Source organism: Archocentrus centrarchus, chromosome 18 (assembly GCF_007364275.1).
Source record: "Archocentrus centrarchus isolate MPI-CPG fArcCen1 chromosome 18, fArcCen1, whole genome shotgun sequence".
Taxonomy (NCBI): domain Eukaryota; kingdom Metazoa; phylum Chordata; class Actinopteri; order Cichliformes; family Cichlidae; genus Archocentrus; species Archocentrus centrarchus.
Genome location: NC_044363.1, coordinates 8,792,762 through 8,817,722, shown reverse-complemented (window position 1 = coordinate 8,817,722; position 24,961 = coordinate 8,792,762). Strand labels below are relative to the sequence as shown.

The 24,961-nt window shown below is 41.8% G+C and overlaps 1 protein-coding gene across 1 annotated transcript in view; it reads left to right on the top strand.

The window, feature by feature from the left end:
• The first annotated feature begins 10,864 nt into the window (after nucleotides 1–10,864).
• The window catches only part of LOC115796977 (CD276 antigen homolog), a 33,127-nt gene continuing 19,030 nt past the window's right edge, over nucleotides 10,865–24,961 (top strand). Inside the window, exons 1-5 of the mRNA XM_030753472.1 lie at nucleotides 10,865–11,080; nucleotides 12,211–12,534; nucleotides 13,234–13,269; nucleotides 17,966–18,289; nucleotides 18,991–19,026. Of these exons, the coding sequence (XP_030609332.1) occupies nucleotides 11,017–11,080; nucleotides 12,211–12,534; nucleotides 13,234–13,269; nucleotides 17,966–18,289; nucleotides 18,991–19,026 (784 nt within the window). The 5' untranslated portion in view covers nucleotides 10,865–11,016. The remainder of the gene's footprint in view (nucleotides 11,081–12,210; nucleotides 12,535–13,233; nucleotides 13,270–17,965; nucleotides 18,290–18,990; nucleotides 19,027–24,961) is intronic.

Genomic DNA, 24,961 nt, shown 5'->3' with positions numbered 1-24,961 from the left:
CTCACAGTGACATTTTTCCTCACTTCAGGATCATCGCTAGGTATAGCCGACAATGATGTATTTGCTGGCCAATCTTCTTCTGGCTTGAAGAGAAATTCGGGGCCTTCAATCCATCTTCCCCCATTCAGCAAATCACTTGCTTTCAACCCCCTGGAAGCATCATCAGCTGGGTTGTCCTTAGTATTGACATGTCTCCACTGAGAGATTTTAGTTGCGTCTCTAATGGTGGATACTCTGTTTGCGACGAATGTGTGGAAACGTTTATCTTCATTCTGTATGTACCTCAATACAGACGTACTATCTGTCCAAAATACAGATTCATCTAAAGGAAACTGCAGCTCCGCTCTCAACATCTGATCTACACGAACTGCGAGCACTGCAGCTGTCAACTCTAAATGAGGAATGGTTACTGGCTTTAGGGGGGTGACTCTGGCCTTACCAAGCAGGAAAGAGACTTGGATTTTGCCCTGGCTATTTTTTATCCTGATGTAAGTCACAGTACCATATCCGTCCTGGCTAGCATCTGAAAAATGATGCAGTTGTGATTGCGTTGGGCATCCAAAGTCTTTGAGCTTAATACATCTCCTCACCTGGAATAATGCCATACCTTCCAAATCCTGCAACCACCTCCCCCACCGACGTCGAATATCCTCTGGTATCTCCTTATCCCACCCATGATGTCTCCTACAAAGCTCCTGTAACATAAACTTAGCAGATAGTGTCACTGGGGCCAGGAATCCCAAAGGATCATAGACTGAGCTAATTACCGACAACATTCCTCGCCTAGTATAAGGCTGGTCCTTCAACATCATCTTAAACTTGAACATATCTTTCTCCACACACCATTGTAGCCCGAGGGCCCGTTCAACCGGGAATTCATCTCGATCAAGTTCCGGTTCACTCAAATCCTTAGCCCGGTCTTTCTCAGCAATAGTCTGCAACACAGCTTGACTGTTGCTGGTCCACTTGGTCAGAGTAAAACCCCCTCGTTGGCAAAGGTCAGTGAGAGCTTGACTCATGACCACTGCCTCTTCCACTGTAGATAGGCTCTTCAGGCAATCATCTACATAGAAGTTCCAATAAACTGTCTCCACCACATCTGCAGAGAAGCAAATGGAATTTTCCTTTGCAGTCTTCCTGAGGGCATAACTGGCGCAACTTGGAGATGAGACGGCACCGAATAAGTGAACCACCATTCTGTATTGGGCCACTTTGTCCATATTACCCCCATCCCACCACAGGAAACTCAGGAAATCTCTATCTTCCTCAGTAACCTTTACCTGATGAAACATCGACTGTATATCACCCATTAATGCTATGGGCTCTTCTCTAAATCTAGTGATTACCCCCAACAGAGAACTTGTAAGGTTTGGACCTTGTAAGAGCTGGCTATTCAACGACGTTCCCTGGTATTCTGCTCCACAGTCGAACACAACTCTCAAGGTACCTTTCCTTGGATGTACTACACCATGATGGGGGAGATACCAGACCTTCCCAACTTTCCCATCCAGCTGGCTTTGGGGTACCCTCTCAGCATAACCCTTTTCGATTACGTCATTGAGGACACTGGTGTATTCCCTGTAAAACGTTTCGTTTTTCTCAAACTTTCTTTTCAAACCAAGCAGTCTTTGCTTAACCATTGCACGGTTGTTAGGTAAGGTAAGCTGGTCATTCCTAAATGGCATTTTCAGACTGTAATGTCCATCCTGAAGAGATACTGACTGGTCCATAATCTCCATAAACTTGAGGTCCTCTCTTGACCTTCCCTTTTCCTCCGCAATCTTTTCATTAAAATCGTGATTGTACTGGTTGGTCAACATTTCTTCCAATTTGCCTACAGAGATCCTATTAACAGCAGCCACTGAACTTCCTGCTTGAGTGCTACTATTATCTCTTTCTCTCAATGGACCATTTACAACCCAGCCCAGTACAGTTCTAACCGCATATGGACCGTTCCGCTGACTATTGACAACCTCCCACGGTTCCAATAACTGGGGGGCATTAGTACCAATCAGCAAGCCAATGTCTGCTGTTATATAAGGAATATGGATGTCAGATAGGTATGGCCACTTTACCAGCATTTCCTGTGTCACAATGTTATCTTCGAGGTCATCTGAATACCCAGCTTTTGAAATTCTCTGTTTTCCACATTTTATTTTGTATAATGATGTAACCAAGATAGATAAGCTGTGTGTGGGGGACCGAGTCAAAAACCAAGAGGAGTCACAGGAAATATTAGAAAAATAGGGTTTTTTATTTTAACCCAAAAGATCAAAATTACAAAAAGCTGAGCTCGTAAAAGAGGTCAAAGAAACAAAACTGAACTCAGGCAAAAATGTGCACAACAAACAAACTCACTGCACAAACAAAACATAACTGACCCACCTAAGAAATGACACACAAGGGTATATATACTGGCTGATCAGACCATTGACACACACAATAGGGGTAACTAAACAGAATACACCAATCACAAACACCACAATACAGGTAAGTTTGTTAATAAACTAAACACCAAAAAAACCCACTAAAAGCAAAATCTTAAAGCTCCCATATACAAATAATTAACTTAAACGGAAAGCTTTATTTAACTAAAGAAACAAAGCCCCTCCCCTCTACCAGAGCTGGTGGTGCAGCCCAATTTATCCAGTGTGCAGGTGTGGTCAGCCCTGGCCAACAGCTTGTCAGGCAACTCCCCAGGATTACAGCAGGTAAGTACCAGTAAAGAAACAAACTAATTATGAGCATCAACAAAAATGAACCATGGGTTGAGAAAAATACAAGTGAACTAAATGTGCGCGCTTACAAACAGAACAAATGCATTTAAACCAACCAATTTATTACAAACTAAAATAATGGTATTTGTATGAATAATGCATAAGGGAGTAACCGACTTTGCTGGAGTGTGGCCATAGATTTGGCCATCACACTGTGACTATATGAAACTGTGAACTGAAAAAGAATGCATTAGTACTTCATGTCTATCCAGTAAAACACTGGGAATGGTGTGTGGTACTGACCCAGATTAATCTGTAAAACTGTGTGACAAATGGCTAATTAAATGTAATAATTGGACTCCTTATTCCATTGTGTTGTCTCATTCCTGTTCAACAAACGAACACGCAGAAACCTAAAAGGCTTAAGCAGCAACATATATTTTTTTAAATTTCTTCAAGTGATACAGAGTCAATCAAAGGGAATGGCTGATTCATTGTAGGATCAATGCTGGCTGGTGTAGTCAAATCTTTGAAATCACAGCGATTGAACATCATTTCAGAAAGGAAAGGAAAACATCACGATTAAAGAGGAATATCTTTGGTTTCAGCTCATTGACCATGCTCAGCTCTGTTACCATGACAATTCTCAATGATAATAACATAGGTACTCAGGAGCATCTTTGGTGCTGATGCTTTATCAGTGACCAGGATCTTGCTGCTTTAATACTCTCTCAAGGGCTCTGGGTTGAGGATCAAAGTAATGTTGTGGATGGAGCCTTTGCTGGTCTTCTTACCGTACCACAGGTACACCGGGGGGACTTCGGTCATCTGGTTCAGATTCTGGTCCACCTTTGTATAGCCTGGAACTTCAGAGGTGGAGAATTTTGCATCATTGATGGCCTCAGTATGTTCCTTGGTCTGACGGTACCAGATGATGGTGCTGTGCCCACCTCCATCTCTGTTGAGGTTTCCATCCAGCCTCATTGAACTTTGCAGTGTCTCCATCACAGTTCATGTTGGCAGTGAGGTCACAGATGTAGGTTTATTTCTCTCTCAACACCCACAGGTAGATTCGGGCTCCTCAAGCATTTCGGTTCAGATCACAGACTCTCCCAGCCCAATCCAAACATGTCAGTGTCCTCATCTGCGTGTGTGGTGACACGAAGGTTGAGGATGGGCACATCACAGATTGAGGGACCTTGTAAGTACCACAGTTTGATTTTATCTCCAGGTGTTCCCTCATTGAGATTTGTGGGGATATTTTAATAGTTTACATATTGTACAGCAACTTTTTCCTCAACACATTAAATAAAATATAAAATAATTTTTTTCTTCAAAAATAAAATCAGGAAAAATGAGAACATTTCATGCTCATGAAAATTGTGAAATCAGAAAAAAGTCCAGAAACAAGAAACAACAAGCTATTTGGTTTTCTCTCTGATTCCATTTCTTTCTTTCCATGAACTGACAGATTTCCTCAGGCAGCTCATCGCACTTGTGTGATAAGGCACACCACCACACAGTGGCGCAAAAAGGGGGTATGCACTATATGCTATGCATAGGGGCGCCACTCAAGAGGTGGGCGCCAAAACTATGTGGGAAAATATCTCTCTAGTTGCATTTTCTGTATGCGCCCCTGCGCTCCCTCACCTCCCCTCCTCCTGTCCCCGTTTAAATACAGTCAGCAAGTTATGTCATAGAAGTCTTGTATTTTATAAGTCAATGATTAAGTGATCTGCACACATGAACACAGTGTTCAGAGGATGCGAATGGTGCGGTGTGTGTGTGTGTGTGTGTGTGTGTGTGTGTGTGTGTGTGTGTGTGTGTGTGTGTGTGTGTAGTGTTCTAGCTAGCGTTTGATCGCAAGGCGCCGCCGGTCTGAGACGCCCTGTAGTCGGGCTGAGGATTTCACCGCTTCACTTTCGGAGCTCTGCTGTCTCTGCATTTAGCAAACAGGAGCCCCCCGCGGACTCCGCACCGGCTAGATCGCTGCTTTAATCGCTGCTTGCGCCTGTAACTGCAATTTACAATCTACCACAGCGCAGGGAAAGTTCACAATGTGCACGCATGATTCAACACCAGTGGATCATCGCTGACAAGTTTTTTCCACGCCTCCATTGTCTGTGTGGTTTTGCTCTGTGCAGAGAATATCAGCTGTTATTTTTTTCCTTCCACGATCACTATAACCACAATCTGGTGGCAATCACACTATTGTGGTTTGGTTTGTGCGATTGTTTGGTGCCGTTACCTTCACTTTCTATGAACTGACAGATTTCCTCAGGCAGCACATCGCACCTGCGTAATAAAGCACGTCACCAAAGAAGCTATTTACTACAGAAAAGACTGAAACTGCTGTGATTTAAACCTTTGCCTCTTATAAAGTTCCCTGTCTGTGTTACGGTGTTTATGACGCATTCTGTCTTCAGGACTTTGCTGCGCAGCGTTTCCTGCTGTGTGACGCAGTGATGCACTGTCAGCTCACCTGCTTCGAATGTTATCAGTCCATTAAAGCGGGTGGTCAGCTCACCTGTGCAGGTCTCCTCTTCATCTTCTCCCATATCTGTCCCACCAATCCGCTCTTTTCCCCGCATCGCAAGTGAGGAAAAGATACAGATGGTTTACCTCCGATGTCCGCGTTCAGGTCTTTTGCCTCCCACCTGTTTGGAAAATCCCTGTTTTCCACTTTTCGTTGGGTCATTTTTGGGGGTCAGTCAGCTTAAATGTCACTGTAAAAAGTGCTGACCGATGTTTTATCCACTGATCACTGATCAATCGGCAATACGGAAAACGGGTTAGCGCACAGTTCTTGTCATATAGCTATACCACGGGTAGCCCACATTTACCACGGGTAAATGTGAGCTATTAATAATAGCTATATGACATCATCTTGCTGGCCGTATAAAATTAGATCGTGGGCCGGAAGTGGCCCGCAGGCCTCGAGTCTGACACGTGACATAGAGAAAAACTGCAGTAGGGAAGTTAAAATGTGCAGATGAATTGTTAGTACGAAAAATTATTTCTTATCCAATTACTTGATTAATTGATGGAATAATCGATACAATACTCAATTAATAAACTAATTGATAGTTGCAGCCCCACTTGTATTCAGAAAGCCATAGTCAAAAAAATTTCTGGCTAGAACCCTGGTGTGTGTATGCACGTGGGGTGGGTTGGGTTGGGGGGGCGCCGGAGGAGGGGGGCGCCTAAAAATGTGTCTGCATACACCTCAGAAAGTATATAGCTGCGCCCCTGGCTATAGAGCAGTCTTATCTTTCATGCTGACACCCGGTCAGGACCGCCAGTCTACTCTTGGCATTTTCTCATTCAAACATTGGTGTCATGGAGCCTCAAATTTTAGCATCATAATCAACTTTATTTTCATCACGCATCCCTCAGCCATCTGTGCTTAGCATTGGTATGTGTAACTCTAAGACCACCCGGTCACGAAGGTCGGCAGGCCAGCTGCTTCTGACTGTGCCTAACTAGGTTTAAGCTCAGAGGGGACCGGGCCTTTGCAGTGGCAGCACCAAATCTCTGGAAAGATCTGCCACTGCATATTAGACAGGCATCACTCGCGCACTTTAAATCACTTTTAAAAACTCACCTTTTTTCTTTGGCTTTTAACACTAACACTAATTAAACATTGACACTGTGAGCTGTGTACTCTTTTTAATGTAATTTTCAAGTATTTTAATGCATTTTATTGAGCTGTTTTATGTATATTATTGTTATATTGTACAGCACTTTGGACCCTGTGGGTGATTTTAAAGCACTTTATAAATAAAATTGCATTGGATTGGATTGGAAGTTTTTTGATAAAGAAAGGTAAACAAATAATGTCACAAAGGGGAGAGAATCAAACATATTGTGGCAGCCAATGGGAGGTGCCACCGGAGCAAGGACTTATGGGACTGTTTATGCTGATGTTTGGGTGTTTTAGTTATTGGTGTTTATCAGTTACTCGGTGATGCTGTTTTGGTCTCACTGTGACTGTTGGTTTGTGATGTCAATTACATGTTATCATTGAGGGTGGCTGATAATGGGCCACTATGACTGAGATGGCTACAGCAGCTGATGAGCTTGGGCTATTTTTCCTGTTTAAGGTGTTCTGACTTTGTGTTTATAAAGGTGTAATTTATCTGGGTGACCAGTAGGTGGTCACAGAAATAGCAAAAGCTACAAGGTCTTTTTCATCTTCTGCTGGAGCTTGCCACAATATGCCACATACAAGCAGAAAAGAAAGTGCAAATTTTAAGAACATAATACAGTAAATAAAGAAATAAAGTCTTTACAAAATTCAGCAGGTGCACACCTTTACTTTTTCTTCCACAACTTGATTCTTTTCTTCTGTCATCAGCATCAACTGCTTCTTGTCATTCAATGACATTTACCTCCGCTGCTCTCCTCTGGTGTGTTAGCTCAGATCCAAATGGACAGTCTTCTGTACTCGGGTACAAAGGCCTCTATGCAGGTTTATCAAAAAAGATCTTAAAGAATTTTATTTTTTCAAGTGGGAAATTGCGTGAATGTAATGACCACGCAGGGGGCCCGGCAACACCGATCACTGCTTGTACAAGGTGATGCCTGTAAGGCAGTTACGGAGCATCTCCAGGATCGAGAGGGACCTGGCTGCAGGCTAGAGGGCACCGCCATACCTCAACTCCATTCTGAACTCCACAGGAAGTTGGTCTTCTTCGTGAGTTTATCACTAGGGATTGCCGGTGTCATTGGGGGATGTGCAAGATGGCAACCCAACCAGACATTTCTGACACTTTTGGATAAACATCATTACTGAGAATTTTCTGAGAAACGAACATAAAAGGAGGTTAAAAGACTTGAAAATGTAAATTAACAAACTGTCAAAATAAAATAAAGCCGGTGGATTTAATTGTTCACATGACAAATGGTCACGTGACTTCCAGTATAGAACAACTTTCTGTGGTGTTCTAAACTGGAAGTATAGAACACCACAGAAGAGAGGTTAGAACTATAGAATGGGTTATTCAGGTCAGTGTTAGATTACAGGTGTGCAGTATCTAATCCAACAGAAGGAACTTTCTACTGTTTAAACAGTATCCAGGATCAGGCTCTAAGGCTGCATTTTAAACTGAGAGTAGTGTTGCAGGGAGAGACGAGTGAAATGCCACTAGAAAGAGAACAGCTAACACTCAGCCACAGGATTAATCTAAAGTGTCATGAACAAGATCATCCAACACAAGGCATTCTTAAACCTTGCTGGGAAAATAATGTGGAAAATGAAGGAAAGTTTTAAAAAGCAATGGGAGGAGGAAAGGAGAGGACGATGGTTCTACAAATCCAAAAACAGGAAAACAGGAGAAATAAGAAGCACTCAGAGAGTGCAAACCTCTGCCAATGCAGCTCACTCTCAATATTTACTCTTAAGAGAAAAGTATTGTATTTTGTATATATTCATTTTGTTTTCTTTGGGTTTTTAAATGTACTTTAAGACATTTGTAGTGCAATAAAAACAGGTGCAACATGCAGGCTTTTGCAGTGTTGCCAACTTAGTGACTTTGTCACTAGATTTAGCAGCTTTTCAGACCCCCATAGCGCCTTTTTTTCCAAAAAGAGACTAGCAACAAATTTAGCGAGTTTTTCCGGTGACGTCAGCGACTATTGAAGAGTTTTGGAGATAAACTGGAAACCTGAAATCCTCCGCTGTTGCCGTGTTTTGTGTACATAAAGCCTTCATACTGCTTCCCTTCGTACTCTTTGGCATCGCCAGAGGTGGGAAGTAACAAAATACAAATACTTCATTACTGTACTTAAGTACATTTTTCAGGTATCTTTACTTGAGTATTTATTTTTCTGACTACTTTTTACTTTTACTCCCTACATTTTTACGCAAGTATCTGTACTTTCTACTTCTTACATTTTGTGGTGTTTGTACTGCTATGTTAAACTCTATCTATGTATGGTTTCTTCCTTAAGGCCTGTATTGATTTTGTCCAAAAAGGGTAACTTGGGATGAACATAAAGGTTTGACATCAGCATAAAGGAATGCACAAAGGGCCCCTTTTGGGCTCTCTTGCTTTCCAAATAAGGATCTGACCATACATCCAGCTATAGGTTATGCCTATGGGGATGGTTGAAGCTGTCCCTTATAGCCATATATGGGAAAGTTAGGAATGTGGGGGGTTGACCAACACTATATAACCTTTGTGTGCTCTTTTCTGAACTGAGTTAGGGCGATTGGAATTCGCTCTTCCAGACAGCTATAGAAGAAGCGTCTGTTTTGACACTGTCTGTATTGACACTGTGTTTTTTGCAATTAACTCGGTATATGCATCAAGACTTTGTCAGCGAGGTTTTTTCTTCAAGAACACACCCATCAAAGATACAGCAATTTTCAAAACAGACTCGTTACTTTAGGTTTAACACATCTGAGAAAAGTTTGCTTCCCCGTCAAACATCAAATGATCTGAGCCTAAACGGAGGAATAATAACACATAAGAGACAATCGTACTGGAGTATCTTCCATCACCGGGCTTATCACGTACAAAGGGATTAAATACGCAAACCCATATGATTAATGTATCATTTATAACGTTATAATCAGGGGTTACAGCGGGCCGGACCGAGTCCGTAAGTTATGCTCGTGGGACATAAACAGCTTAGCTAGCGCTACTGAAGAGGATCGAGCATAAAAGGAGTAACTTGTTGCAGGTAATTTGAAATGCAATGTTTCTGAATGTTCAACAAATATCAGCAAACACACAAAGTGTGTGCAGTTTGTCACACAGTGTGTCTGCTAGCTATAAAAAGAGCTGCTGTATTTCAGGGAGAGAAAAGAGAGAGAAGTTCACTCAGAGAAAAATATAAGTGGACAGGAGAGGAAGAAGAACGGTTAGATTTAAAGGTAAGTACTGAAAAACAAACTGAGGTATGCTGACCTTGTGTTATTCAAAGATTGTATGAAAGTATCTGTGTTGGTGCACAGAGGCTGTATTCATGGTCAGAGTTACAGGTTACATCAGTGCAGCAGAGATGAGTCTGAATCAAAGCTGCTGATGCTGAGATTCATTCACTGAGTCCAACATTTCTACAGCCTGTATGCTGTCAGTGTAGGGGATGGAGATCAGCTCAGATAGCTGTGAAATACTGAGTTACATCTTTGTGAATTCAGTTCATCCACACAGAGCAGAAAACCTCAGAGCAGCAGCAGGTCAGCTGATCACAGCCTGCACACCAACATCATTTACTGCAGCTCACAATAGAAAACTGTGATTCTTCTCCTCATGCAGAGCCACTACAGCTGATCTTAGGGTTCCTCCACCTTCTGAATCCCACTGTAACCCCTGAGTATCCTCATGTTGGTGTTTAGGTGGAGGCACAGTCACATTTTAATCCTGCATTCATTAGGATTAAAATTTAGATTGGAATAACATTTCTATTCTCATTTATTTTTTTATATAATTACAATAACATACAATGAGGTTCAGTTAGCATACAGAAAAATAGCAGGTAGAAACGTCCTCCAAAGACCTACTTTTACTTTCTTACTTTGAGTACATTTCAGAGCCTGTACGTTTTTACTTTTACTTAAGTAAAGAAGTTGAACCAGTACTTCAACTTTTACCAGAGTAATTTTTAACACAAGGACTTGTAATTTTACTTAAGTACAGAATGTCAGTACTTTTGCCACCTATGGCGGTGTCTGATACTTTCAACGCTTTACCATTTTATTTACTTACCATTTAAAGCTTAAAAAACAGCTACAAAACATGAGTGCATGATGATTAAAAAGGTAGGCTCCAAAAACAGTGCAAAAAGGATTAAAACGGTTCATAACCCTCAGAACCAACCGGCTGAAAAACTGTGTGGCTTCCTCCTGGCTCTAATTCCCTACACCTGTGCCCCTTAAGCCTTCCTTATATAGAGCAAACATACAATCTAAAATCCGTGCCCCCAACTGCTGCAGTGACACTACTACATACCAGAATTGGCGACAAATCTTATTAAACCCATTAAAAGCTGCGTCACATTTGCTGTGCTTAATAATTTGGCTGTGCAACAACAATTGTTGCCAGTAGATGTCACCCAAGTGTACTGAATGAAACTTCGAGTAGTGAACCATCAACCGGAACCGGATACGACCGTTACGATAGTTACCGGTTGTAGCCAGTGACTTTGCGGCAGTCGTTCATGAGAGAATAAGCACGCTGGAGCTATTTTGACATATTTTGTAGCCATCCTTTTTTGGCTGTGGTGCTGCTCCCCTCAAATTCTATTCGTGAACATTTATTTTCATTCAACCCTGCTCTGCAAACCATCAGCCATGGCCCTGTTCAGGATCTGTTTGAGCCTGTTTCCGCTGTACGTCCATCAGGTGGATGCGCTAGGTAAACTCGATTGATTCCTTAGGTTGACGGACTGTAGAATGAGATTTCAGTCTGTCTAAACGAGTTCCGACTGACGCTCTCACGAGGAGTCGCCTCACGCTAATAATTTATTGCGTTACCTTAGCCTTTAGCTTAGCTAATAGAAGCATAGTCGTGGCTTGGTTCCTCTTTTTGGTTGCTAGTTTCAGCCCAGTTTAGCTACTTGTCGAGATCCATTAGTGGTAATGGGACTTGCAATAAATGTAGCTTCTGTGCCCAGGCTTAGTGAATTGGCAACGTGTCTCCATACCGTATAAAAAAAAAAAAAAAAAACCAAAACCGGTAGCTAGTGAAGCCAAATGTTGTCAGAGCTGGTTCAGTCACTGTAGGAATTTGAAATTGTTGTATCCTAGACATACAAATATGGCCACAGTCACTGCTGCATAAGCAGATATTCAAAAAGCCATATAAAACTGAAATCAAGTTGTTTTTTGCAAACACCACCAAATACTTATTAAACACATCTTTAATGCTGTAATTCTTTGTATTCACACGCACCCTCCAAAATACGCTTCTGTTGCAGATCTATTTTATTTGCTAATCAGGGATTAAAGTATGAATATTTTGACGAGGTATTCAAGTTACTCAAGGAATCGTTGCAGCCCTAGAAAGCACTCACTGAAAGGAACAAAAAACAACTTGATACTGAGGGTTTACTTAAGCCTTTTTGTGACACAGCTAAACCCCTCAAAGTACTTAGTGGAAAGGAGATGTTTTTCTAACATCCAAAGCAGCAGCACTTTTTCCTGTAACCACCATCAAAACTGAGACACAGCTCGAGGTCCTTCATCAAACGCCTGATCACCAAGTGAAGAAAAGAGAACTTTATAGCTGCTCCATCCACCACAGATGGAGTGAAGAACTGCATCACGGAAGTTCAAATATACAGAGGAACTGTGGAATAATTGATAGAATACTCGATTACTAAAATAATTGATAGTTTCAGCCCTAATATGAAGGCTGGCAGAGTTTATGATTCCATTATGAGGATCATGTTTTAATAACTGTCCTTAGTATGTATTTTGCTTTTTACTTCATTAAGGCTTATTAAAGTGGTCCAAGTGATTTTTTTTTTTCTTCTCTCTTCTCAGCACAAATCCACTTAAAGTGTCCAGAAAAATTGGAAGCAGGAATTGGTGAGAGAGTGATTCTTTCTTGCGCCACAGACCCTCAAATCAGTCTCAAAGTGATCGAGTGGATGAAAAATGAGACTGAAGTTCATGTATACAGAAAAGGAGGAGATGATCTTGAACAACAGGGAAAGGACTACAAAGACAAAACTTCAGTCTTTGAACAGGAACTATCAACAGGGAATTGTTCCCTGCAATTGTTGGTTTCTCAGTCTCATAACGGGACATACCAGTGCTTTGTTAGGGAAGGTGACAAAGACGTCAATTGTTCTATTAAGCTCATTGGTAAGTACACTCATGCTAATATCATCCCATATCATACTATATTTTAACCTTAAATGTACAAAACTTCTTCAAAGGTGATAAATGGCAGCATGCAAAATTAAGTGTGCTATGGTAATGGCAGATAAACTGGCATATAGTGCTTTTCTAGTCTTATTAATTTTTCAAATAAACTTTTTTAACCTACTATTGGAAATATATGTTAGACTTGAAATGTGTACACATTAGGATTGTATCAATCTTTTAATCCGAACAGTGTGAGATAGAGCTAGTAAACTTAGTTATGGCATCCATTTTGATTGGTGTAGACTATGGCCTTCTATAACACAAGACTGTTCAGTGTTTCCCATAGAATTTGATTCTATTTCTGGTGGTAGCAGGGCTGAACCTGTGCATATGTGGGAAAACTTAAGGTACATCTACACTTTCTTACATGGTGTATGTAATGTAATGCAACACTATATACTTTGTGACAATAGCAGCAATAATCAACTGCTTCATAGTCTCTTGTGTCCCAGGGTTGAATGCTTAAACTTCACCCTCTGATAACCTTTAAAACTGGACTAAAGGTCAGAATATGGCTACAGCTTGACCGAGCATCAGGAGCTGGTTGAAACTCAATCATGAACATTTGAAAAAGTTCTTCTTGATGTCAGATAGTCTCTGGATTAATTAAATGTCTTATATTTACTCTTTTAACAGTGCGTGGAAAAGAAACAACAAGCTCACCTCTGAACAGTAAGTTATCATTTCTGTCTTACATTTCAGCAAGTAAATTCTATGGCAACTCAAAGGTGGCCCCTGAAATGTGCTTACATATTCACAAGATATTTTATCACCCCACTGGAAAATAAGAGGACATCAAATAATGAGAGCAGCTATTCAACTGGGAAATAACACTAGAGAGGGAATGCATTTGAGGACAGCAGTGAGATGTGAGACATATGTAGTGGTTAATGAAAACGAATCTAGAACAGTGGTTCCCAAAGTGGGGGCTGCAGTAATAACAGAAATTCACTTTGAAATTACTCAAAAGTATGCATATATGTATATGTTTTTACATATTGGCATTAGCACTTTACATATGACTGTCCAGTATTAGCAATTTATAGCCAACAGCCTGTGTTACTTGTGTTTTTTTTTTTTTATCAAATTTTCAAGGAAATACATAGCTTTCTCTTTTATTTTTTATGAGTGTAAAGACAAATTTTACAGGCTGGTGTTATTGGATTTCTGAGGGAGGGGGCCCCATGAGATTTTCTTTTTTTTTTTTTTAAAGTGGGGAGCAGCACTCTTGACTTTGGGAGCCACTGATCTAGAAAGATGATTTCATGAGTTATTAACAAGGTCAGTGTAACATTTGTGGTTAGTAATACTTGGCTGGTGTAGAGAAATTTGCCACTGTGGTTACATTACCTGTTAAACAAGTGACACAGCTATATATGTTTTTAATTGCTCATCTTTACCTCACATCTCAGGAGATATCACCACCTGCATACAGAGAATATATATATATATATTTTTTCTTTTTACTTATTATTAATTTTGTGACTTGCAAAGGATACTTGTCTAAGTATCATGTCAAAAAGGATGTAAAAAATTTAAATAGGACCAGGCTTTACTATCATGCAGTACCCAGTCGTAGATCCAAGATAGCGTTGCGCATATATATATTGCCAAAAGTATTCACTCACCCATCCAGATCATTGAATTCTGGTGTTCTAATCGCATCCATGGCCACAGATGTATAAACCAAGCACCTAGGCATGCAGACTGCTTCAACAAACATTTGTGAAAGAATGGTTCACTCTCAGGAGCTCAGTGAATTCCAGCGTGGTACCATGATAGGATGCCACCTGTGCAGCAAGACCAGGAACAACATTTCCTCGCTACTAAATATTGCACAGCCAACTGTTAGGGGTATTATAAAGTAGAAGTGATTGGGACTCAGTCATGAAGTGGTAGGCCACTTAAAATCATAGAGTGGGGTCAGCAGATGCTGAGGGGCCAGAGCGGGCGACATTCAAGGAAATTTGAAACTGCTGGCTAATACTAAACGTTTGGTTAGATCATAATTTACGTCGGCAGTAATGACGCCCTTGTTACGCCAATTGGAGGTCACTAAATTGAATATTGAATCGTGTGTAACTTTGCAGAAACAATGTTGGACTCTTTAGTTTTCTCTGGGCCCCTCCCCATTCGGACCAGGAGCGACTTGTTTAGCCGCATGTTGTCCTTGAATTGCTGGCTGTCTGAGGGGTGTCCCAAAAAACGAGGTGAGGTTTATAGATAATTGGGAATGTTTCTAGGAAAACCTGGTCTTGCTAGGAGAGATAGCATCCATCCCACTTTAGATGGAGCAGCTCTCATTTCTAGAAATCTGGCCAAGTGTATTAACCCTCCTAAAACATGACTACCCACATATCCACGTGAACTGAAGTGGCCCTTCAGGGGCCACTGAGTAGGGGCCAAGCTGAAGGCTAAGCTAATGGAGAAACACAGGAGATACAAGCCATCTGTTCCCGCAGTAGTGATGGGGAATGTGAACTCTTTGGTCAACAAAACTGACGAGCTCGCTGCGTTAGTAAAACACTAAAGGATCTAGAGAGAAACAGTCTGATTTGTCTGACAGAGATCTGGCTATCGGACAACATTCCCGATGCTAATGTAAACATTCCTGAATTCACTACTGTAAGAGCCAACAGGGAAGCTAAGCAGAGTGGCAAGAGCAGAGGAAGAGGACTTGTGCTGTTTAACATCAGATGGTGTAACCCCGGGCATGTGACAGTGAAGGAGAGGATCTGCTGCCAGAATACTGAACTGGTGGCGGTGAGTCTACGACCCTATTACATGCCCAGGGTCTTTGTGTTTACGTTCCTCCATGAGCGGATCCGGAAACTGCATGCGACATCATACACATGTCCATCGCTAGGCTACAAACGCAGCATCTAGAGGGATTCATTGTTTTATGACTCCACTCGACCCTGCATTGTTTGAAGGTGTTTCCATTAGTGCCTGGTACCAGGGACTTTTTTCGTACTCACTCAGCCGGGGTTCCAAGCAATCCAAGGTGATCTGAAAATCTGACGCACAAGAACAGCAGGACACTGATTGGCCAGGGAGTGTGGTCACTAGCGGAGTCATGAGAGCGACTCCTTCACCAGAATCAATTGTGCCATTTTTAAAACCTGACAGCAAGAAACTGGAGGCACACAAAGCACAGGTTGAATGCCCAGACCGACATTTTGCAGCGACGGTTTTGCAACATGAGAGCCATCTGAAACACACACACACACACACACAGGTTACATATTTTAACCCTATACTACTGTGCAATCACTGCTGATGCACCGTTACCTGCCCCTACAAGCTGTGAACAGCTGGTTAACACAGCTGATCAAAGGAACTTTAAATTACCATAATAACATGACCGTTTAGCCTATCTGAAAAAATTCAAATGGATTCTGAAAGCTGAGAAACTGCACTTCACAACCAGCATAGGGTATTACTGTGGTGTTATTACAGTAATTGTTGCCAGAAGTCCACGAACAGCGGCACTTTTGAAGTACTCTGAGTTGATTATGACGTGTTCGGTGGTATAGGGTTATACTTAATAATAACCTTCATCCATTAAAACATTTCACGGGAGACTTATGCACGATGATGATATTAAATTGGAATTACCGTATTTTTCGGACTATACGTCGCTCCGGAGTATAGGTCGCACCAGCCAAAAAATGCATAATAAAGAAGAAAAAAACATATATAGGTCGCACTGGACTATAAGTCGCACTTTTTTTTGGGGGGGGGGGGGTTGATAGAATCCGAGACTCAGAGCACAAATTCCATCTTGAACGGCAATTTAAAATAATAATGGATTAAAGAACAGGACGAACACGGTTACACCTACGTTATGCTAACGTAGCACATTCAGCTACATGACGCACAACGAACACGTGTTCGGTATTGTTACGTTGTAAACACACTTCCAAAGTCGGCGATATTCACAACAAAGGTCGTCTTTATTAACAGAAAAACGGCTGCTGTAGGCCACAGCCACGCCAACCACAACAACAACAGCGGAACAGCAACACACACACAGGCAAGCTCTCGGTCTTTTTCTCTCTCTCCATGCTGCCTTCACGAACCTCCCGAACAGTCCGAAATCCCACAACATCAACACGCTCTCTAACTAAGAGAATCGCTACAGTATGTTAACGTAACATTAAGTTATTCAGATAACCATAGCATAAAGAACATACTAACAAGTTAACCAAACCATCAATCCATTGAATTCTTCATCCTCGGTGTCACTTCTAAACAATTCCGTACACTCCGTAGACGAAGCGCCGCTTCCTCTTCTGTGTCGCTTTCGTCAGACTCGTCGTCAGCTGCAGTTCCAATTATTCCAGCCTTTCTGAATCCCAACAGGATGGTTTGTCACTGAAGCCCATGTTTTCTTGATCCATCCAATGACTTCCAGGAAATTTGGGTGGCGCATTCTCCCAGTTGCCGTTAAGCTGTGCTCTCCATCCATCATCCACTGCGCCCACAGGTTACGCAAGACTGCCTTAAAGCTGCAGTTCACGGAGATGTCAAGTGGCTGGAGTATTTTGGTTCATGTGTTATAAATGTCACATATACGTCGCTCCGGAGTATAGGTCGCACCCCCAGCCAAACTATGAAAAAAAGTGCGACTTATACTCCGGAAAATACGGTAGCTATGTTAGCTTGCCTCTATCTCATCCATTGTTGTGTTGTGTTTTGAGCTGCATACAAATGAAGTCAAGGAACTGCTGCCCACGCTGCTATATCGACTCCACCTACACTGAGGTGGTCCTCAATTGCAGTGGAATCACAACGCAACCGTGGCGAGTCGACCCTCGATGAGTAGTTACTTATGGAAATGCAGCTTTTGTATTTACGTTCCTCTGTGAGCGGATGTGGAGAGTGCGTGTGACATCACACACATGTCCATCGCCAGGCTACAAACGCAGCACCTAAAGGCATTTGTTGTTTTATCAGAATATTTCAACCACTCTACCCTGGCTTCAACACTGTCTGCTTTTCATCAGGATGTTAACTGTTCCACCAGGAAAAACAGAATAGATCTCCTGTATGCCAGTGTAAGTGATGTATACACCGCCATCCCTCTGCCACCACTGGTAAAATCTGACCGCAATCTCATCTACCTAGAGCCTCAGTATAAACCAGTAAAAGTTCAAATATACAGAGGAACTGTGGAATAATTGATAGAATACTCGATTACTAAAATAATTGATAGTTTCAGCCCTAATATGAAGGCTGGCAGAGTTTATGATTCCATTATGAGGATCATGTTTTAATAACTGTCCTTAGTATGTATTTTGCTTTTTACTTCATTAAGGCTTATTAAAGTGGTCCAAGTGATTTTTTTTTTCTTCTCTCTTCTCAGCACAAATCCACTTAAAGTGTCCAGAAAAATTGGAAGCAGGAATTGGTGAGAGAGTGATTCTTTCTTGCGCCACAGACCCTCAAATCAGTCTCAAAGTGATCGAGTGGATGAAAAATGAGACTGAAGTTCATGTATACAGAAAAGGAGGAGATGTTCTTGAACAACAGGGAAAGGACTACAAAGACAAAACTTCAGTCTTTGAACAGGAACTATCAACAGGGAATTGTTCCCTGCAATTGTTGGTTTCTCAGTCTCATAACGGGACATACCAGTGCTTTGTTAGGGAAGGTGACAAAGACGTCAATTGTTCTATTAAGCTCATTGGTAAGTACACTCATGCTAATATCATCCCATATCATACTATATTTTAACCTTAAATGTACAAAACTTCTTCAAAGGTGATAAATGGCAGCATGCAAAATTAAGTGTGCTATGGTAATGGCAGATAAACTGGCATATAGTGCTTTTCTAGTCTTATTAATTTTTCAAATAAACTTTTTTAACCTACTATTGGAAATATATGTTAGACTTGAAATGTGTACACATTAGGATTGTATCAATCTTTTAATCCGAACAGTGTGAGATAGAGCTAGTAAACTTAGTTATGGCATCCATTTTGATTGGTGTAGACTATGGCCTTCTATAACACAAGACTGTTCAGTGTTTCCCATAGAATTTGATTCTATTTCTGGTGGTAGCAGGGCTGAACCTGTGCATATGTGGGAAAACTTAAGGTACATCTACACTTTCTTACATGGTGTATGTAATGTAATGCAACACTATATATACTTTGTGACAATAGCAGCAATAATCAACTGCTTCATAGTCTCTTGTGTCCCAGGGTTGAATGCTTAAACTTCACCCTCTGATAACCTTTAAAACTGGACTAAAGGTCAGAATATGGCTACAGCTTGACCGAGCATCAGGAGCTGGTTGAAACTCAATCATGAACATTTGAAAAAGTTCTTCTTGATGTCAGATAGTCTCTGGATTAATTAAATGTCTTATATTTACTCTTTTAACAGTGCGTGGAAAAGAAACAACAAGCTCACCTCTGAACAGTAAGTTATCATTTCTGTCTTACATTTCAGCAAGTAAATTCTATGGCAACTCAAAGGTGACCCCTGAAATGTGCTTACATATTCACAAGATATTTTATCACCCCACTGGAAAATAAGAGGACATCAAATAATGAGAGCAGCTATTCAACTGGGAAATAACACTAGAGAGGGAATGCATTTGAGGACAGCAGTGAGATGTGAGACATATGTAGTGGTTAATGAAAACGAATCTAGAACAGTGGTTCCCAAAGTGGGGGCTGCAGTAATAACAGAAATTCACTTTGAAATTACTCAAAAGTATGCATATATGTATATGTTTTCACATATTGGCATTAGCACTTTACATATGACTGTCCAGTATTAGCAATTTATAGCCAACAGCCTGTGTTACTTGTGTTTTTTTTTTTTAATCAAATTTTCAAGGAAATACATAGCTTTCTCTTTTATTTTTTATGAGTGTAAAGACAAATTTTACAGGCTGGTGTTATTGGATTTCTGAGGGAGGGGGCCCCATGAGATTTTCTTTTTTTTTTTTTAAAGTGGGGAGCAGCACTCTTGACTTTGGGAGCCACTGATCTAGAAAGATGATTTCATGAGTTATTAACAAGGTCAGTGTAACATTTGTGGTTAGTAATACTTGGCTGGTGTAGAGAAATTTGCCACTGTGGTTACATTACCTGTTAAACAAGTGACACAGCTATATATGTTTTTAATTGCTCATCTTTACCTCACATCTCAGGAGATATCACCACCTGCATACAGAGAATATATATATATATATTTTTTCTTTTTACTTATTATTAATTTTGTGACTTGCAAAGGATACTTGTCTAAGTATCATGTCAAAAAGGATGTAAATAATTTAAATAGGACCAGGCTTTACTATCATGCAGTACCCAGTCGTAGATCCAAGATAGCGTTGCGCATATATATATTGCCAAAAGTATTCACTCACCCATCCAGATCATTGAATTCTGGTGTTCTAATCGCATCCATGGCCACAGATGTATAAACCAAGCACCTAGGCATGCAGACTGCTTCAACAAACATTTGTGAAAGAATGGTTCACTCTCAGGAGCTCAGTGAATTCCAGCGTGGTACCGTGATAGGATGCCACCTGTGCAGCAAGACCAGGAACAACATTTCCTCGCTACTAAATATTGCACAGCCAACTGTTAGGGGTATTATAAAGTAGAAGTGATTGGGACTCAGTCATGAAGTGGTAGGCCACTTAAAATCATAGAGTGGGGTCAGCAGATGCTGAGGGGCCAGAGCGGGCGACATTCAAGGAAATTTGAAACTGCTGGCTAATACTAAACGTTTGGTTAGATCATAATTTACGTCGGCAGTAATGACGCCCTTGTTACGCCAATTGGAGGTCACTAAATTGAATATTGAATCGTGTGTAACTTTGCAGAAACAATGTTGGACTCTTTAGTTTTCTCTGGGCCCCTCCCCATTCGGACCAGGAGCGACTTGTTTAGCCGGATGTTGTCCTTGAATTGCTGGCTGTCTGAGGGGTGTCCCAAAAAACGAGGTGAGGTTTATAGATAATTGGGAATGTTTCTAGGAAAACCTGGTCTTGCTAGGAGAGATAGCATCCATCCCACTTTAGATGGAGCAGCTCTCATTTCTAGAAATCTGGCCAAGTGTATTAACCCTCCTAAAACATGACTACCCACATATCCACGTGAACTGAAGTGGCCCTTCAGGGGCCACTGAGTAGGGGCCAAGCTGAAGGCTAAGCTAATGGAGAAACACAGGAGATACAAGCCATCTGTTCCCGCAGTAGTGATGGGGAATGTGAACTCTTTGGTCAACAAAACTGACGAGCTCGCTGCGTTAGTAAAACACTAAAGGATCTAGAGAGAAACAGTCTGATTTGTCTGACAGAGATCTGGCTATCGGACAACATTCCCGATGCTAATGTAAACATTCCTGAATTCACTACTGTAAGAGCCAACAGGGAAGCTAAGCAGAGTGGCAAGAGCAGAGGAAGAGGACTTGTGCTGTTTAACATCAGATGGTGTAACCCCGGGCATGTGACAGTGAAGGAGAGGATCTGCTGCCAGAATACTGAACTGGTGGCGGTGAGTCTACGACCCTATTACATGCCCAGGGTCTTTGTGTTTACGTTCCTCCATGAGCGGATCCGGAAACTGCATGCGACATCATACACATGTCCATCGCTAGGCTACAAACGCAGCATCTAGAGGGATTCATTGTTTTATGACTCCACTCGACCCTGCATTGTTTGAAGGTGTTTCCATTAGTGCCTGGTACCAGGGACTTTTTTCGTACTCACTCAGCCGGGGTTCCAAGCAATCCAAGGTGATCTGAAAATCTGACGCACAAGAACAGCAGGACACTGATTGGCCAGGGAGTGTGGTCACTAGCGGAGTCATGAGAGCGACTCCTTCACCAGAATCAATTGTGCCATTTTTAAAACCTGACAGCAAGAAACTGGAGGCACACAAAGCACAGGTTGAATGCCCAGACCGACATTTTGCAGCGACGGTTTTGCAACATGAGAGCCATCTGAAACACACACACACACACACAGGTTACATATTTTAACCCTATACTACTGTGCAATCACTGCTGATGCACCGTTACCTGCCCCTACAAGCTGTGAACAGCTGGTTAACACAGCTGATCAAAGGAACTTTAAATTACCATAATAACATGACCGTTTAGCCTATCTGAAAAAATTCAAATGGATTCTGAAAGCTGAGAAACTGCACTTCACAACCAGCATAGGGTATTACTGTGGTGTTATTACAGTAATTGTTGCCAGAAGTCCACGAACAGCGGCACTTTTGAAGTACTCTGAGTTGATTATGACGTGTTCGGTGGTATAGGGTTATACTTAATAATAACCTTCATCCATTAAAACATTTCACGGGAGACTTATGCACGATGATGATATTAAATTGGAATTAGCTATGTTAGCTTGCCTCTATCTCATCCATTGTTGTGTTGTGTTTTGAGCTGCATACAAATGAAGTCAAGGAACTGCTGCCCACGCTGCTATATCGACTCCACCTACACTGAGGTGGTCCTCAATTGCAGTGGAATCACAACGCAACCGTGGCGAGTCGACCCTCGATGAGTAGTTACTTATGGAAATGCAGCTTTTGTATTTACGTTCCTCTGTGAGCGGATGTGGAGAGTGCGTGTGACATCACACACATGTCCATCGCCAGGCTACAAACGCAGCACCTAAAGGCATTTGTTGTTTTATCAGAATATTTCAACCACTCTACCCTGGCTTCAACACTGTCTGCTTTTCATCAGGATGTTAACTGTTCCACCAGGAAAAACAGAATAGATCTCCTGTATGCCAGTGTAAGTGATGTATACACCGCCATCCCTCTGCCACCACTGGTAAAATCTGACCGCAATCTCATCTACCTAGAGCCTCAGTATAAACCACGTGTCCAAGTACAACCTGTGACAATGCGTCCCTTGAGGAAGTGGTCTCATGAAGCAGAGGAGACTCTCAGGGACTGCTTTGAGTCCACTGACTGGAGTGTAATCCAGGATTCACATGTACTATGTTTCCACTGCCGAGGTCCCGGTGCTCGTGCCAGTGCTTGTGTTGGTTTCAGTGAACAGATGAAACGCTTAAGAAGCCTGCATTTCCACCGCGCTTTGTGAACTGATCCTTTACTTATCAGTGTGGGCGGGTCCTTGTCTGGACACAGAAGCCGAAGGGCACAAATGTTGGACAACACGTTGTGCTGCAAACATTTCACGGTCCAAACAAAACTACTTCAGTATCTGTGTGCAGCACAGAGGTAAACACAGAGAGCGATTACGAGCAAGACGACAAGTACGCACTTTGTGTCCTTTTATCTGTGATATGAACTGATCGGAATACTTTCAGAATACTTTATTGATCCCAGAGGGAAATTTCTGTTTTTACAGCATCCGTTTATAGAAACAATAAAACTAATAAAATAAATTAAAACTAAAACACAAAAAATTTTAAAACCACAAAGATCAATTTGAAATATATACACATGTACATTCTTGTGACTACAATTATAGCCTAGTGACAAAGTGCCAAAAAGTGCTTTAGTATGTGAGATACCTCTACTGGAGGTAGAACTAAACCCAACCATGTTTTTCCTCATCTCTAAGGCCTCCCCTATATGAAATGGATTCTTGGCCAAAATTTTTTTACTGCCAAGATGGTTAAATTGATAGATACTGTTATATAAAAAAAGAACTCAAGTACAGCCTGTCCGTATGGGGGTTAACCTACAAAAACTGACATAGATTAATAAAACAAGGCCTGAGAACTTTCAGAATAGACATGTGTAGTCAGGATTTTGCTTTACCCACTAGAAAAAACTGGATGGATGAATGAATGAATGAATGAATGAAAAGTTTATTGCCATGTGGGTGAACAGGTTCACACATTGGAAATTGCAATTAACAGAGCACCCATCAAGAATACAACAAACACATGTGGGACATGGTTGCGGAGGGTGGGACTCACCCCTCCCTATCACTCCCTATCGCTTCCTGCTGGTTGCCACTGCTGCCCCTGGAGTGTCGGGTGCCCGTGGGTCCCGGGGTTCGCGGCCAGATGTCTTGGCGTGGTTCTTGACCCGCTCCCTTGGCGGTTGTGGCCTGGGGGTGGCTCTGGCCTCTTTGGCGTGGGGGGGGGGGCTCTGCTGGGTGTCGGGCGGTTCTCGGGCGCCTGGGGCCTTGGGGCTGCATTCGCGGCTCGTGCGGGGGATGCCGGCCTGCGGTGGGGGTTGGCTGCTCATTGCCTCTGGCTGTCTGGACTCTTGCTGTTTGGCCGTGGGGGGGTCCGTCTGGGGTTTCCCTCCTTCCTCCTCTGGGGTGTGTGCGCAGTTGCCATCGGGATGTGTGGCCTCTTGTCTTCTGATGTCCTGGTGGGCTGTGGATAGGCCGCGTCCCCTGGGTCCTTTCCCGTTCGCCTCTAGATCACGGGGGGCATGATTGCAGTTACTTGCTTCCATTGGCGAGTACGTTCCATGACAGAGGCACATACACACATTACTTGCAAGCAACAGCAGTATGCGTATGTATGTGCATGTGTAGATATGTGGATATCATTCTTTGATTATTCTTTTCTCACCTTTGTTTTGTTTTTGTTTTTCTTTCTCACTTCTTTTCATACCCTTTCCTTTCTGCCTGTCACGCCTGGTATAAATAAATAAAATAAAATTAAAATTAGGGGTGGGACTTTAACGCGTTAATTTCGATTAATTAATTACGGGGAAATTAACGCCTTAAAAAATTTAACGCATTTTAATCGCACTTTGCACCGTGGAACGTTTCTCAGTGCGCGAGTTCCCGGCGTACAGATTATATCGACGCACAATGTCCAAATTAGGGGCCGCATCCTGCGAAGGACCCGCCCACGTCTTTCGTAGCCCACGAAGACTGCAAAGGCTGGAAGTGAGCGGTTAGCCTTCATATCACCTGCCGTCACCTCTGCGTAGCTCATGTCGCCTAGCAACTGTGAGTGTGAAGCACAGCTGTGTAAAAGCAGCTGGTTAAACGGAGAACGAACTTTTTCTCCTTTTTGTGGTTTAATTTTAAGTCTTTGATTCAAAATAAGCTGTTAAAACAAGCATAACACATTTCAACATCAAGGAATACAGCTGAGCTAATGATTAATTTTCAACTATATTAAGTGAGACATTAATGTTGAATAAAACTATCCAGTTATGATGCTTACCTTTAATTTTAGGAGTTTGCTTATCACAGGAGCACTTCCACCCTTTGTTGGTCTGTGTAGCAGACTGGTGGGAAAATAAACAAAATTTTGAAGTTTAAGCTTATGTATATTGATTCATTCATCAACTAAACTTAAATTAATATTTATCATGTCAAATATTGAAATGCGATTAAAATGCGATTAATTTCGATTAATTAATTACAAAGCTTGTAA